The sequence below is a fragment of the Ornithorhynchus anatinus genome, chromosome X1 (genome assembly GCF_004115215.2).
Source record: "Ornithorhynchus anatinus isolate Pmale09 chromosome X1, mOrnAna1.pri.v4, whole genome shotgun sequence".
NCBI classification, from domain to species: domain Eukaryota; kingdom Metazoa; phylum Chordata; class Mammalia; order Monotremata; family Ornithorhynchidae; genus Ornithorhynchus; species Ornithorhynchus anatinus.
Window position 1 is genome coordinate 44724555 of NC_041749.1, and position 16553 is coordinate 44741107.

Below are 16553 nucleotides of genomic sequence, written 5' to 3' on the forward strand. Positions count from 1 at the left end.
GAGCTAATCACTTATCTTCTCTGTGCCTCAATTTCCTCATCTGTAAAATGAGGAAACGTGTTCTCCCTCCCCCTGAGACTTTGAGCCCCATATGGGATGGGGATTGTGTTTGATCTGATCACCTTGTGCCTAGTCTAGTGCTTGGCACATAGTAAACACTTAAAAAATACAATTATTCATTCATTCAGTCGAATTTGTTGAGTGCTTACTGTGAGCAGAGCACTGTATTATGCGCTTGAGAAAGTACAATACAACAATAAACAGGGACATTCCTTGCCCACAACGAGCTCACGGTCTAGGGTGCAGGGGGCGGGGGGGGGGGGGCGGAGACAGCAATACAAATAAATAAAATGACAGATATGTTCATAAGTGCTGTGGGGCCGGAAGCGGGGAAGAGCAAAGGGATCAAGTCAGGGCGACACAGAAGGGATGGGAGGTGAGGATAAGCGGGGCTTAGTCTGGGAAGGCCTCTTGGTGGAGGTGCGCCTTCAGTAAGGCTTCGAAGAGGGAGAGAGAGTCATCGTGTGACGGATTTGAGGAGGAAGAGGAGGAGGAGGAGGAGGAGGGCCACATAGTGAACACTTAACCAATCCGATTACTAGTCTAATCATTCCCCCGAGCGCTCGGTGCCGGGCTCGGCAGAGTGTATGCGCTGGCTAAATGGCAGCGCCGGTGAGGATGATGTAGGCAGATGCCGTGGGAGGCCACTCCGGCGGGCACCTTCCTCGGCGGCCATGGGGTTTCCCGCCGAGCCCGGCCCCTCCGCCCCGCACACTGCGCATGTGCGGCGGGGTCGGCGGCGCCCGTGCTCGCGCCCGCGGGAGCGGCGCCCCCGCCTCGGGAGCGCGTACGCCGCAGCCCTGTCGTACCTGGGGCTCGGGGGAGCCGCGCGAGGAGTCCGAGCCGAAGCCGAACCGAAGCCGAGCCGAAGCCGAGCGGAAGCCGGTGCTCGGTGTTTGCCCCGCTGCTGCCTCCGGCGGGGCAGCCGTCTGTCCGGGGCCGCCGCCGCTCCCGGGGCCGCGGGCCGGGGAAGGGAAGGTGGCGGGGCAGAGCGGGGCTCCCGGACGGTCGAGGCAGCCGGCCCGAAAGGTGGGCTTCTCTCCCGGCCCCCCGGCCCCCGCCCCATGGGAGGCCCCTGGAGGATCTGAGCGGCTGGGAGGCAAGTTACTATTCTAGGTAGGTGGGTGCGCGGCACGGCGCGGGTGGGGCGGGGCAGGGCGGAGCGGGGCCGGGCCGGGCCGGGCCGGGCCGGGCCGGGCCGGTGCGTCCGGCGGGGGCGGGGGCCGCGGGCACCCGGCGGCCCATCGTCCGTCCGTCCTTCCTTCCGTCCGTCCTTCCTTCCGTCCGTCCTTCCCACCGCGGGGGGCTGGGGGAGGACTGCCTGCCGGGGAGCTCCCGTTGCTTGCAAGATGGAGATTTAAACAACGGGCCAGGGGCCGGAGGGCTGCAAACCCCCTCCCTCTCTGCACCGGGGGTGGGGGGCGGGGCGGGGCGGGGCGGTGGGATGGGGGACGCGATCTGGGCCCGAGAGAGCTCAGGGCAAAGGCGGCCGCACTTCCAGGTGCGTCGACAGCCCCGGGACGGGCTCTGCCTTGCCTCCTCGCCTTCCACTACTTAGCTCTTTTTAAAAAAAATAAAGAGGAAAAAGGAAAAGACCGAGTAGGGACAAAAATCAAAAACCCAGTCATGGCAGCTTCAAGGGACTCCTTGACGGGGTGGGGCCTGGGATGCAGTTTGCGAGCTTTTTGAAGAAGTCCGCAAGCGCCCGTTTAAGAACTCGATTCCGGGAGTGCAGCGGATGCCTTCGGCTTCGGTGTATATCCCTTACAAACTTGTAGAGGTAATGTATTCGCTCCTCAGTCCGACAGGTAAAGCTTTTTCTTTTTTTTTTTGGAGGGGAGGGCTCCCTGCCCTAAATCTGCCGAGAGCCCGAAGGCACAAACAGGCAGATTGCAGGCAGGAAACAAAGAAGGCCGTTATTTATTTTCCTGTCCTGGTATCATAACTTTCCAGTGGGTCGCGTGAGGGTGCAGAAGAGGCTTTTGTTTTGTGCTGGGCTGGGGCCATCGGCGGGGTGGTGGGTGGGTTGAGATTTGCGTTGCACCCCTCCAGGACATCCCGGGTGGGAGGTCAGGCCGTGGTCATGGATGTGTGTATGTGTGTGGGATGGGAGTGAACCTGGGAGCCCCGGTTTCCCCTCCTTCGGGTCCCCCACGGGGAGGCTTGACTGCAAACCGGGGTCCTCCGGCTCGTCGGAAAGTTTCTGGGGGTGTCGATGGAAGTTTCGAAAAAGGAATTCATTATTTCCCCCGTTGGGAGGGCCAGCAACGGGCCGGGCTGCCCGAAGGGATTATTCAAGGTAGGGGGCAGGGGGTGCCCGGGCTGGGGGTGGGAGGGGGACATTTCCATCCTGAAGACATCGTCTCCGAGAGAATCGTCTTCGGAGGATCTCCTTTAGGCACGGCAAAACGGGCGCAGAAGCTTCGAGTTGAATCAGCCACCCGATTGCACCATTTTTGAAAGGATCGGTGCTGTCCCTTTAAGGAGCGGACATGTGCTCTATTTCGTAGCCGCGTTGCCCCCTCGATCCCCCTCTCTCTGGGACTCGCATTTGTTGTGGCTCTAGCTTCAGGCAGTCAGTGGCATTGTGGCCCGCACCTTACTCGGAAGACAAAACATCCACCATATGTGGTCTCTTCAAAGAAATCAGTGTCCCGTGAACAAACCCTTGGAAGGAAGGATGGGAGCGGGAAGGGGAGAGGCTTGTCCATATTAGGTTTGAAGCACAAAACCTTGAATTAATACGCTGTTTATGAAATCTAGTTTTCCCCACAGCCGATTTTCACTCATACATGTGTGTGTGTGCGCGCGTGCGTTTCCCCCCTCCCCCCCACGTACCTAAACTGCCCACGTAACACCATACCTGACCAAGTGTTTAGTACAGTGCTCTGCACATTGTAAGTGCTCCGTAAAAACCATTGGTTGATTGTTTGATGGAGGCCCCGGAAAGGTAATGGGATTTAGTCTTCGGGTGGAAGTGGGAGGATGTGTCCTGTTCATCTTGAATCATTAATAGGGTGAGCTGAGGTGGATCCAAGCCCTTGTGCGTTTGCTAGTCTGGAGATCGTAGGCCGAAGTGACTTTGCTTGGGGAGGGCCGGCTTGGGCCTCTGCATGGTGCGTTGGGTTTGCCGAGGCGTACCAGCTGCTCAGAGCAATTTAGTGCAGCCCTCTCCCTCCCTCATCCGGAAACAAAATTGGGTTGGGTGTGAGCCCCCGACCCCCACCTCCAGGCTTGGCATCGGCCTGGTACTGCCAGGCCCTTGACCTTTGCCCGTGGCACGGCTCTGTTCCAGGGGGCTTTTTTTTTTTCTGAAAGATTTAGGAGAAGTGGTATCTAAAGGAAAGGGGGATGATTTGCTGGAAGTATTTCAAGTATCGAAGCTACAGTCCTTGCGCCCCGAGTCTGATACTGACCAGTGCCCCCTCTTTGGATGTCAGAGAGAGGCCGTTCACTCACGGCATTCCAGGATTCGTGTGGTTCTATAATGGGAAGGTGCGTTTTAGAGTGAGGGTTGGGTTCTGGGTTAAATTCAGAATCCATCTTTCTACTGTCTGTAGAGCAGAAATTGGAGATGCATAAGGGCTCCTCCAGGGAGCGGGAATATTCTCTCTCATGTAGATCTTTCCATTTAGCTCAGAGTCCAAGACTTCCATCCACCACCTCCTTCGGCCTACGGTCATGCAATTCTTGTTGCTTACGAGAGGCTTTTTCTTGGTAATCACCAGCAGAGTGTCCACTCTGCCCTCTGCGTGCTGTCCATTGTCAATAACCGCTTAATAATCTTATTCCAGCTCTTTGACTCTATTCCCATTTCCTTTTCCTTGTCTGTTCTCAGGATCCATATTGAAATGAATTGATTAGAGTTTGTGTTTAGGAGTCATTCTTGGATGGTGGGGAATGATGTGACCATTCACCCTAGCTCATCTAATGTAATTCTGCTTATTTTTGAATTTGAATATTTTTTTAACACAAGAGAGTATCCAGTGGGAGGGGAGGGGAGAGCCCATTTCATCTACTTTGACTCCTGAGTCAGCTTCGGAAGGAGAGCGTCACCAGTCTAATAACTCACGGTAACAAGTTACTCCAGTCGTCCAACCTCATTTCCCGTTAGCCTTAACGATGTGCCCTGTGAGGACGGCGCTTTGACTGCAGGGAAGGAGTCCGGCCGCAGAATATAAAGCCTGGGATGTCCTCCGCTCGAGGAGAGAGATCAGCGCTGTATTTGTGGTCAGGGGCAAGAACCGAAGTGCGGTGAACCGTTCTGTCGATCTCAGGAGCGGGAAGCCAGTCGTGGCCTCGGCTTAGCAACCCCCGAGGCGGGCTCCAGGGGACCCACCGTGGCCATTTACACCACCCAGAGGCCCCGCTCCACCCCCTGAGCCTGCGGAGCCCCGACTTATTTGGGTAAAGGTGGCTGATGTTAGGGAGATTGTCCCGGCTCCGTGGGCCTTGGGACTGTTGGTCCCACCCCGCCCACCGGAGAGTGCCTATGTCTACTCCTGGAGCCGTATCAATAATAGATCATCCCGCCGTCAGGGAGGCTTTTATCATCCGGGAGCCGCTCAAAGACCAGACGGAGATATTCCAGGAACAGCTGCGTGGCGTGGCGTCCCATCCCGCCAGTTGGCCCAGTACAGTCTTTCCACCCAGACCGGCAGCTCCGAGATGTCCTCTTTTGCTGCCCGCTAGGGAGAACCCGCACAGATAATAGTACTTCTGCACCTGGGTTATCGAAGGGCATCTCTAGCCCTTAGACACTGAGCGGGCAAGAAACCTCTGCCTGCCGGGGTATCGGCCCCGCTCCATGCCTGCCCTCTAGGCTATAAGCTCGTCATGGGCTGGGAATGGGTCTGTGATATTGTTGCATTGTACTCTCCCAAGCGTTTAGTATAGTGCTGCCCACACAGTAAGCGCTCAATACTTACAACCGACCGCCTCCTCATTCCTTCTCTCGTTTTAATGGCTCTCTTGAACCAAGTCTGTCCCGCCGTAATAATCGGAGCAGAGGCTCTTTTCCCGTAGGCTGCTGTCAGGTAAATATTCACTTAGGTGGCTTCATTTATCCACCTCCTCCCTTTTATTTGGGCAGAAAATGATGCATCCGGTCGCCAGCGGTAATCCGGCTTTCTGTGGAACCGGCAAAGCCTCCTGCCTCAACGAAGACAGTGTGAGAGCCGCCGAGCAGTTTGACTTGTATTCCGCCCAGCAGAGCAAATACAGCCACGCGGTCGGCCACAAGCCTATCGCCTGCCAGAGGCAAGACCCGCTCGCCGAGACGCACTTGCAGGCCCCGGGCGGCCGGAGCCTGGAGGCCAAAGACGAACTCAAGAAAAAGAAAAACCTCAACCGATCCGGTAAGCGTGGCCGGCCCTCGGGGACCACCAAGTCAGCGGGATACCGGACCAGCACCGGCCGACCGCTCGGGACCACCAAGGCAGCTGGATTTAAGACAAGCCCAGGCAGACCCTTGGGTACCACCAAAGCTGCGGGATACAAAGTCAGCCCGGGGAGACCTCCAGGTAGCATCAAAGCGCTCTCGCGCCTTGCAAATTTAGGCTACGCTTGTGGCGGTGCCGCCTTTCCGTACTCCATGGTGCGGAGCAGAGGTGTGCACGGGGCGGGGGAAAGCAGCGGGAAAGTCAAAAAGCCCAGCGAGTAGCCAGGGGGGGCGGGGGGAGGAGGGCCGGGCGGAGCCGACGGCCACGAGGGAAGGCCGGAGCCTCGGCCCGGCCCGTGGCCGTCGGTATCACGGGAGGGTTTTTCTGGCTCCAGCCTTGCGGATTTCGGTTCGTCTCTTTTGTTTTGGGCCACGGCAGCCAGGAAATGTTGAATGTCAGAGGGCATGAGGAGAACTCTGTGTTTGGCGGCCGGCTTAGGCGCAGATTCCCGACTGAACCGCTCGGTGTTTCTCCCCCCGGAGTGATGCTCACGGCTCAGGTTTCACTCCCCCCCTTCTGCCATTCGAAATGGAAGCTTGCGCATTAAGCAGCTGAAATAGGCAGGAAACCATTATCTGCCTCTTGGCTCGGGAAGTAAGCCTGCACTATAGTAAAGATCCCATCTAGAGGAATTTTGAACCGGTGATGCAGAGCCATTCGGAGCCATTTGAGCTAAGCCTTTTTGTTTGTTTTGTTTCGCAATGCCTTTTTTAATGAGAGGAAGTAGAGGGTAGTGTAGAGCCCCACTTCGGCTGTTCTGTCCCGGTCCTCTGGTGTTTTGTAGATATTCAGCCACTTGGAAAGCTGATTTGTTTTCCTTCCCCTAACCCCAGTACGAGATTTAAGTTCAGGTAGGTACTCATTGGTTGGGTGTTAGTCAATTTAGGGACGTTCTCAAGTGTTTTTTCTTTATCATCTGCCTGTTAGCGGGAGTGTTTTGTGGCATTCTGCGCTGTATTTTTGACTTGCTTGAGGGTGCATTTTCCAAACGCTGCAAACGCTTCACATCACAGTCAGTAACTAGTTTATAAGCAATTGCCTAGTAAGTTTCTAATGTAGTACTTAATTCTAGAAAGAGAATGCTAAATGTAAAATAAAACAAAATATTCTTGAAGACTGTAAATAACTATAGTTTCTGCATTTTGCTTTTTATGTGCTTAGGTACAGTAGCTAATGGGTTTGTAAGTATCTAATTTGTTTATTAGCTGGATTATTTTCATGGTGCTGCCATCCCCCCCACCCCTTTCCCGGTTTTCTAGATATTCAGAATACAGTTATCCCATTGTGTGAGCATTTTGGCTGTATTTAAGTTTATTTCTACCAGAGGGCACATTCATAACAGCAAACTGTAAAGCTGGTAAAAACAGGATGCAGTTTACTGCATTGTTAGACCCGAAATATTAAGCAATTCCTAGGAATTCATCTCTGCATGAAAGGTGAAAAAATATGTTCACTGGTTAAACTATAAATACCTTTCTTGGCTCCAGTACGACGACCTCATCCAAAAGAAATGTTCCATTTTTAGCCCAGTTTGTTTTAAAAATAAAATATCTATTTAAAACATTGAGAACACACACAATATATACATATATGTATACATATATATAAGTACTTACACATATATTTGTATATATTTGGAGAGAGGGGAAAGCACCTACATCTCCTGGATTTGAAAGGAACGCTTTATATCGATTTGTATTCTGAAGATCACCGGTTGGCATTCAGTATCAGAAACCTTTGGGCTTGAAACAAAGTTTCCATAGAAAGGTAATTTAAAACTCTTAGTGTGTAATTTCAAATACCCTCGAGTCTCTGCAATTTTTGTAGGTTTAGAGGACCAGAAAGAAAGCCGATGGGGTTGATTAGAACTTGAGCGGGGGAATAAGTTGGCCTATTCAGGCCAGCCGTCCTTTGATACGAACTCTGATTGCACTCTTTGACGCCTTTCGAAACGGATGTCATATTTCGTACCTTTTTTATTAGGAAAAAAGCAGCAAGCCTTCAGGTGTTCCCCTGATGCCTGACCCATACTGAGCTGGACTTTGTGCTGTACTTTACAGTAAGAGGTGTCGAATTGTATTTGGGGACTGTGTGTGCATTGAAAACTGAGACAGTGAACCTCAACTCTCTCAGCGTTGCACAGCCCGTAGAGATGCGATCTTGGATGGCCTCGTAGCCGGTGGGTAGCGTAATGGCAGCTAACCTGCTCTTAGACTAGACTCTCTTCAGGCTGATGCCATCGATTCCAGCGATGTGTTCTCTCCCTCGACAGACTTTTTCTCAGAGTGGAGAAAACCTTTAGGAATTTCCTCGGCGCGGTGTAACTTCCGACCCAGGCGAAAAAAGGCTTCCGTGCTCATTCGCTCTCAGGATCCTGCCTTTAACCGTGTCACCAGCTGGTTTTCAGCACTGGGCTCCTCTGACGGCCCGGCCGAACTCGCTGTCGGAAGCTTCCAGCCACCTGCGGTCGACTGTCCCGAGCCCGGGCGTGGCACCGCCATCGGCCGGGCCAGGGTAACGTCGCACGTCGCCGTCGCCTCTGTACTTTACCCTCTCCTCACCTCCCCACCGAATCCCTCCCCACCCCTCCCTTTCCATTTCTTGCCTGCTGCATCTTATTCAAATGGTGCTCTGCCGCGGGTCGGGAGGTGACGCAGATGCATTCTTGTAATACCCATGTGATGGATCGCGTACCCGAGGATTTTGAAGAATTCAAGCCGAACAGGCGGGGTTCGTTCCGGTGTCGACTGGTGTGATCAGGTGAGGCGTCCCGGGGCGGAAAGGGGGGACGGTGTCAGTTGTGAACACGGGTGACGGCGGAACGGCTGCTTTTGGAGCTGGGATCAGAGCTGCCTGGAGGATTGGATTTGGGTGCTGCTGGGTCTCCTCGGCCCCCAGTTTTCGCCCCTCTTGTGAAGGATTTCCCGGGGCCACACCGAAGAGGAGCAAAGTCCAAGAGTGACATGTGAATGAAGTCTTACACTATTTTTTGCTTCTCCTATATAATCTTTGGAGTACATTGTGCTTTTTTTTTTTTTGGTAACACTGTCTCTTGTCATGGTAAACACTGAAGTAGCATGTTCAACAATTGCCTATACTTTGACGTTAGAAGTCAGGGGTCGGGGAAACTGGCGTTTTTCCCTCATGATCTGACCTTTCTTTCAAGGAAAATTGCTAATTTTGTACACCGTAATTCTGCTCATCATCAAAGAGGGTTCACTGTTTTGTATTAACACTGTCAGTCAGAAAATGATCTACAATTCAAGTAAGTTTGTTTTCCTTCTTTTTTTTTTTCTTGTTTTTTTTTTAAGTACTGGATTTGTAATATGTTTTATTTATATGCAAATGAAGCCTTAGCATTTTAACAAACAGGGAGCAACTCCAATGGTAACTGCTTCTCATTTTCCTACCAAAATTGGCTTTGCTCAACTAATCAATCTTTGGAATCAGATCATTTGGTTACCTGTATTTGGTGTCTTGCACTGGCTATTTTCAAAATACTGGCACCATATTCAGACCAAATCTCTAATATTTGACAAAACAAAGTGTGTTTCATTTTTAATATTTGGGTGGACTTTTTAAAGTAAGTTATTTGGTTTGAAGTCCCTTTCAGCAGTATATTAATATTTAGAGGGAAATTTAATCCCTTCTGTATTCACAGATCTAGTGCTACATGGGTGGGGGAAGGATGCGTGCTTGTGTCTGTGAACCCGTTATCATAAAACAGGAATCCCCTGAGCACCGTCTCGGAACTCAGGCACAAAACTAGATCGGATCGGTGAGAGCACCCCACCCAGTGAAAGAGGAGCGTGGCCTAGTGGAAAGAGCATAGGCCTGGGAGTCAGAGGCTCTGGGTTCTGATCCCGGCTCCGCCGCCTGCCTGCTCTGTGACCTTGGGCAAGTCACTTAACTTCTCTGTGCCTCAGTTCCCTCATCTGTAAAATGGGGATTAAGACGGTGAGCCCTATGTGGGACAGGGTCTGCGTCCAACCCGAGAAGCTTGTATCTACCCCAGCGCTTTGTAAAGTGTACATAGTAAGCGCTTAACAGATATCATAAAAAAAAAAGAGAGAAACCCTGACAAATGAGGTGAAGAAGAGAACTTCCTCATTGCAGTTTGAGAAGCTTTAAGAGACAGAGCAGCATGGGATGCTAATCTGGAATCTGCAGGAGCTGCTGCTCCGTCCTTCATTCATCCCCATGCTACGGATAGAAGCGTGTTACGATCCCTCTGGAGAGTGGAGGAGAATCCAGAATCAGTTCAAAAGGACTTTCCTATCTGGTCGAAAAGTTTTGTTCCCGCTGTATTCTTACGTTACAATATATATTTTAACATTGCTTAACTACGTGTTTGTAGACTCTCAGATAGGCTGAAGACTTTGCCGGGGAATTACCCAAGTAGGTAAATCTATGATCTCCAATATATTCCATTTCATCTTTGAAAGGTATAATGGTATGACAAATCATAAAGGCATTTATGTTTATCACTTAGTAATCAGACCTCTCTGTGGTTTTTTAATTTTACACAGTTTGCTTTTCCCACAGATAATTAATTATGGAGGAAATAATTACCAATTAACTAATATCAGCACGCCATCCTCTGCTGTAAAGAGTCTGATAGATACTGTGTATGTTTTTATGTCCATGAACTTGAGCTACTCGTGTGCAATTATGTGTATGGGAATGGAGTAGTGTTCATGATCTGTATCTACATCATCATATGGATGTATATTTATTAATAAAGTCAATACTTTAAACCAAATACTCTATTGCCATTTTACGCTCTTCCCCGTAACAGGATTTTCCATTTTTAAAGAGGATTTTTTGTTACACAAAGAAGACTACTAAGATACTATTGATTTTTCCCATCACTGTAGACAGCACCACCGTCCTTCCTCTATCCGCAAGCCCGTAACCTTGGGACTATCCGTGACTCATCTCTCTCATTCAACCCACATACTCGATCTATCACTAAATCCTTTTGATTCAAACATCACAGCATTGCTAAAATCCATCCTTTTCTCTCTGTCCAAACCGCGACCATGTTAATCCAAGCACTTATTCTATCCCACCTCGATTACTCTTATTAGCCTCCTTGCTGACCTCCCCGCCTCCTGTCTCTCCCCACTCCAGTCCATACTTCACTCTGCTGCCCGGCTCATTTTTCTGCAAAAACACTGAGTCCATGTTTCCCCACTCCTCAAGAACTTCTGGTGTTTGCCCATCCACCTCCGCATAGTAATCATTGTGGCATTTCTTATGCACTTCCTATGTGCCAGGCACTGTACTAAGCACTGGGGTGGATCCAGGCAGATTGGGTTGGAAACTGTCCAGTCCCATATGGGGCTCAGAATCTTAATCCCCATTTTACAGATGAGGTAACTGAGGCTCAGAGAAGTGAAGTGACTTGCCCAAGGTCACACAGCAGACAAGTGGTGGAGCTGGGATTAGAACCTAGGTCCATCTGACTCCCAGGCCCATGTTCTGTCCACTAGGCCACGCTGCTTCCTGCATCAAACAGCGACTCCTTACCGTCGGCTTTAAAGCACTCATCACCTCGCCCCCTCCTACCTCACCTCGCTGCTCTCCTACTGCAGTCTACTCTGCATATTTTTCTCCTCTAATGTCATCCTACTTACTGTTCGTCAGTCTCGTCTAGCTCACCGCCGACCTCTCACCCATGTCCCACCTCAGGCTTTGGGCACCCCCCCCCCGGCATATCAGACAATTGCTCTCCTCACTTTCCACTTTCATAGCCTTACTGAAAGCACATCTCCTCCAAGAGGCCTTCCCTGACTAAGCCCCTATTTCCTCTTCTCCCACTCCTTGTGCATCATCCTGATCTGGTCCCTTTATTCACCGCTCCTTCAGCTCCACAACACCTATGTACATATCCGTAATTTACATTAATGACCACCTTCCCCTGTAGACTGTAAGCTCACTGTGAGCGGGGCACATGTCTGCAAATTCTGATGTATTGCATTCTCCCGAGTGCCTAGTGCAATGCTTTGTACATAGAAAGTGCCCAGTGAGTCCCAGTGGGTAGACAGTGGGCCTAAGAGTCAGAGGACCTGGATTGTAATCTTGGTTTTTTTTAAAGCGGTATTTGTTAAGCGCTTACTATGTGCCAGGCACTTTCCTAAGCCGTGGGATAGATACAAGGAAATCAGGTTGGGCACTGCTCATAATTTTCATTTTACAGATGAGGTGACTGAGGCATAGAGAAGTTAAGTGACCTGCCCATGGTCATACAGCAGAAAAGTAGCAGATCTGGGACTGGAACCCACGACCTTCTGACTCCCAGACCTGTGTTCTATCCACTAGACCATGCTACTCTGCCGTGTCTCTGCTGGGTGACCTCGGGCAAGTCACTTAACTTCTCTGTGCCTCAGCTACCTCATCTGTAAAATGGGGATTAAATCCTCTTCTTCAAATGCCTTCGAGTCATTTCCGACCCATAGCGACTCCATGGATACACCCTCTTCAGAAAATCCTGTCTTCTGTCGTAAAGTCATTCTGGTATGTGTATCCATAAAGTTTTCTTGGAAAAGATAAGGAAGTGGTGTACCACTGCCTCCTCCTGCATATTAAAAGTCTGAGTCTCTACTGTTGTCTTTGATCAGCGTTTTGATCACTTGATCATGCGCCTTTGATTCTTTCCAGTGCCGCTGCTGCCCAGGCTAGGTGATTTGACTTTGATGTTTTGGCTTATACCTTTCCATTATGGGTAGCCCCATATACAACAGCTTCGAGCTTCCCGGGAGAGGATTAAATCCTACTCCCTCCTCTTTAGACTGTGAGCCTCGTATGGGGCGGGGACTGTGTTCAGACTGATTAACTTGTATCCTCTCCAGCATGTAGAACAGTGCTGGCACATAGTAAGTGCTTAATAAGTACCATAATTATTAATAAATATGATTGATTAAAACATCTGAAGTGGCTTTCCAAGCAAAAGAGGTGCTTAGCGTGGTTGTTGAAGGTGAACTCTTTCGTAGGTAGGCTTTCCACTTGGTCCTGCGTTTGGGTCTATCTAGAGCTCTGATTGGCTTCCCTCCCATCCTCTCGTGATATCTATCCTAGAGCTTAGTACAGTGCTTGGCACACAGTAAGCCGTTAACAAAAACCATAGTTAATATTATTATTAGTTTTGTTGGGGGATATGAATGTATCTGCAGCTTGGCATGAACTCTAAAACTGTAGTCGGATCCAGTTTCCCCCAGTGGTAGGATCCAGTGATGCTAGGTGTGGATTTGCTGAGCTTTTCCTCAAGACTCTTCTAAATGCTTTTGATTGGACTGACAAAATACTGGGTTCATTCATTCATACATATTTATTGAGCAGTTACTCTTTGCAGAGCACTGTACTAAGCGCTTGGGAGAGTACAATACAACAATAAACAGACACATTCCCTGCCCACAAGGAGCTTACAGTCTAGAGTGGGGAAGACAGACATTAATATAAATAAATAAATTACAGATATGTACATAAGTGCGGTGGGGCTGGGAGGGGGGAAGGACAAAGGGACCAAATCAGGGCAATGAAGAAGGGAGTGGGAGAAGAGGAAAGGGGGGCTTAGGGAAGGCCTCTTGGAGGAGATGTGCCTTCAATAAAGCTTTAAAGTGGGGGAGAGTAATTGTTGGATTTGAGGTCGGAGGGGGCGTTCCAGGCCAGAGGCAGGATGTGGGTGAGGGGTTATCGGCGAGATAGACCAGTTGGAGGCCCAGATAGGAGGTTGGCATTAGAGGAGCAAAGTGTGCGCTGGGCCGTAGAAGGAGAGAAGTGAGGCAAGGTAGGAGGGGGCAAGTTGATAAAGTGCTTTAAAGCCAATGGCTTGGTGTTTTTGTTGGATGTGGAGATGGATGGGAACCACTGGAGTTTCTTGAGGTGTGGGGAAACAGCCACCTTGGGGAGGGCTTCCCTTGGGAAGTTGAGTAAACCTCAAACAGAGGATGACTGTTGCGTAATCAGAACCTTCTGATGGAAAAAAGGGAAAAGATTTATGGCCACTTCACAAGAGCTGGGCCAACAAGAGTAGTGATTCGTGATTTGATTCAGTCAATCAAACTGTTATTTATTGAGAGCTTACTATATGCTGAGCACATACTAGGTGTTTGGGAGAGTACAACAGAGATAGACACATTCCCTGTCCGCAGTGAGCTTACAGTCCAGAAGGGGAGACAGACTTTAACAAGAAAAGTAATAATATGTGATTTAGAGAGATGTGCGCAAGTGCTGTAGGGTGATTACCTAGTGGATTCAAACTATCCAGGGTCATTTGGCCCTGCTGGGCCGGTTTAGTCGGTAGCCATGTCTGTGTTTCCTGTGGTTCCTCAATCCCAAGGGGTTGGTGGTGTAGTGTTTTGTGTAGGCTGCAAGGTGCCACTCTGCTGGTCAAGGGCTGTTATTCATCCCCCTGAACGGTTTGCACTGACTTTTGGGATTCCTATTCCTACAGCAGTTTATATTTGAGTTTTCAAGAAAGGAATTTATTTAGGTCGTCTTGGATTGCCATTGATATTGCTCAGTAATCCCATCTACCAGTGGAGTTTTATACCCACGTAAAGAACCAACCCACTTGGTTTGGTGGGAAGAAAGTGAGAGCCACAGCCCGAGGCCCCCTGCAAAATCCAATTCCATCCTCCTCTGTTTCTTCATGAGCTGGGGCCCATTTTCAAAATAGGCCCGAACTGATCAAATCAATTGATCATATTTATTGAGTGCTTCCTGTGAGTAGAGCACTGTACTAATAAACTCTTGGGAGAGTACAATACAACAATAGAGCAGAGTTGGTAAGCACGTTGCCTGCTGACAACCAGCTAACAGACTAGCCAGAGCTCACCGAGGAAAAAACCTGGTTTTCAGGACACTGTCTTCATGGGTCTTTCCCCTGTATGGACCTGTTCACTCTGTTCTAGGCTCCAGATCATTTTGTATCCTTGGAGTAAAGAGTTGATCAGGCACAGGAATGGAATAGCATAAGCCAGGGACTCCTGCCTTCAAAGAGCCACATGGTTCAGCCGAAGCCTGGTGAGAATGATCTGGAGAGAGCTGTGGCTTCAAGCTGAACATGTCTGAAACAGGGCTCCTTATCTTCCCACCCAAACCCTGTCCCCCTGACTCTCCTAGTACTGTAGACGGCACCACCATCCACCCTGTTTCACAAGCCTGTAACCATGGCGCTATCCTCGCCTCATCTCTCTCAACCTGCTTGCGTATTAGTCAATTGATTGCGTTTATTGAGTGCTTACGTTGTGCAGACCACTGTACTAAACACTTGGGAGAGTACGATACAGCAGAGTAGGTAGACACGTTCGCTGCCCACACAAGCTCAAATGTACAATCCGCCACCAAATCCTGTCGGTTCTATCATCACAACTGTTAAAAACTGCCCTTTCCTCTCCACCCAAACTGCTGCTTCACTGATCCGAGGAGATTTTCCCAACTCCTCACTCACCTTCCTGCCCCTTGACTCTCCCCATTCCAGTCCATTTTTCACTCTTCTGCCTGAATCATTTTTCTACCAAAGTTCAGTCCACATCTCCCCATTCCTCAAGACCCTCCAGCGGTTGTCCATCTACCTACACATCAAACAGAAACTCCTTACTGTCGTATCGACTTTGGGGGAGCGACGTGGTGAAGTGATCTAGAAGCCAGAGGACCCAGATTCAAGTCTGAGCTGCGCCACTAATCAGCCGTGTAACCGTGGACAAGTCCTTTAACTTCTCTGTTCCTCAGTTTCCTCATCTGCAAAATGGGGATGATGATACCTTCCTTTCCTACCTACTTCACAGGGTTGTCCTGAGGGCAAAAATTAGCTAATTAACTTGAGAGTGTTTGGGGAATCAAAGTACTATAGAAAACCACGGTATTGTTAAAGCACTCAATCGATTCTCCCCCTCCTATCTTACCTTGCTGATTTCCTACTACAACTCAGTCAATCATTCAATCAGTCATATTACTGAGCACTTACAGGGTGCAGCGCACGTACTAAGCTCTTGGGAGAGTACAATACAGTTGGTAGATGTGTTCCCTGCCCACCAGGTGCTTACAGACTAGACAGAGAGACAGACATGAAAATAAATTATAGATCTGGACGCAAGTGCTGTGAGGCTGCAGGTGGGATGAATATCAAGTGCTTAAAGGGAACAGATCCAAGTACCAGGGCAACACAGAGGGGAGAGGGAGTCAGACCATTCATTCATTCATTCATTCATTCAATCGTATTTATTGAGCGCTTTCTGTGTGCAGAGCACTGTATTAAGCGCTTGGAAAGAACAATTAGGCAATATAGAGAGACAATCCCTGCCCACACCAGGCTTACAGTCTAGAAGGGGGGAGTCAGACATCAAAACAAGTAAATAGGCATAAATATAAATAAAATTATATATACACATCAAAACAAGTAAAACAGGCATCAATATAAATAGAGGTATATAATTTTAAAAATTAAAAAATATTCCAAGAGCCATAGGACTTTAAAAACCACCACCTCTTCACCCTTCTGAACTTCTCTTTCCATCAGGGTCTTCAGGGATCGGTTTTAGAAATGCATTTGCTTTCCTCAAAATGGATGCAAGATTTCCTCATCGTCCAATCGTGGCTGATGGTGGAAGAACCATAACATCTTCAGCTGTTTCAGCACTTCGGAATGCTGCACTGGGTTGTCAGATGATAGGTCACTGCATCCCCAGGTTGTATCTATAAAGAGTTGTCTGTCGCCTGGATTTTGGTTTCCGCGGCTCTCTGTGTGATTGTGGGTTCCGGTGTATGTGTGTGAGTGCATTTCTGGGTCTGTGACGTGAAGGATCTGCCTGTGCTTGTATTTTATAGAGCAGCAGGGTGGCTTAGTGAATAGAGTACAGTGTAACAGAGTTGGTAGACATCTTCCCTGTCCACAAGGAGCTTCCGATCTAGAGGGGCTCTGCACCAGGTAAGTGCTCAATAAAAACTATTGATTGATTGATTGATTTTTTCAGTGTGTAAGCAATGTCAATGAATCATATGGGCTGCCTTGAGATGGGCCATCTAGCAGGTGGCCTGTAATCATTCACC

General features: G+C 49.5%; 1 protein-coding gene across 5 annotated transcripts; it reads left to right on the forward strand.

Moving 5' to 3' along the window:
- The first annotated feature begins 824 nt into the window (after nt 1–824).
- CX1H5orf24 (chromosome X1 C5orf24 homolog) lies at nt 825–9261 on the forward strand. Of its 5 annotated transcripts, none has more exons than XR_003754566.2 (3): nt 1549–1840; nt 5153–7680; nt 7774–9261. XR_003754566.2 is itself a non-coding variant. In XM_001510080.5 (3 exons), the coding sequence occupies exons 1-3, from the start codon at nt 1799–1801 to the stop codon at nt 7523–7525; spliced, it is 513 nt and encodes a 170-aa protein (XP_001510130.2). In that variant the 5' UTR covers nt 1562–1798; the 3' UTR covers nt 7526–9261. The 5 variants fall into 5 exon arrangements, 4 of the variants coding, with proteins under 4 accessions (XP_028907262.1, XP_007669206.1, XP_001510130.2 ...); XM_001510080.5 differs by having other exon boundaries at nt 1562–1840; nt 5153–5582; nt 7485–9261; XM_029051429.2 differs by lacking the exon at nt 1549–1840 and adding an exon at nt 825–1176 and having other exon boundaries at nt 5153–9261.
- Nucleotides 9262–16553: the final 7292 nt, after the last annotated feature.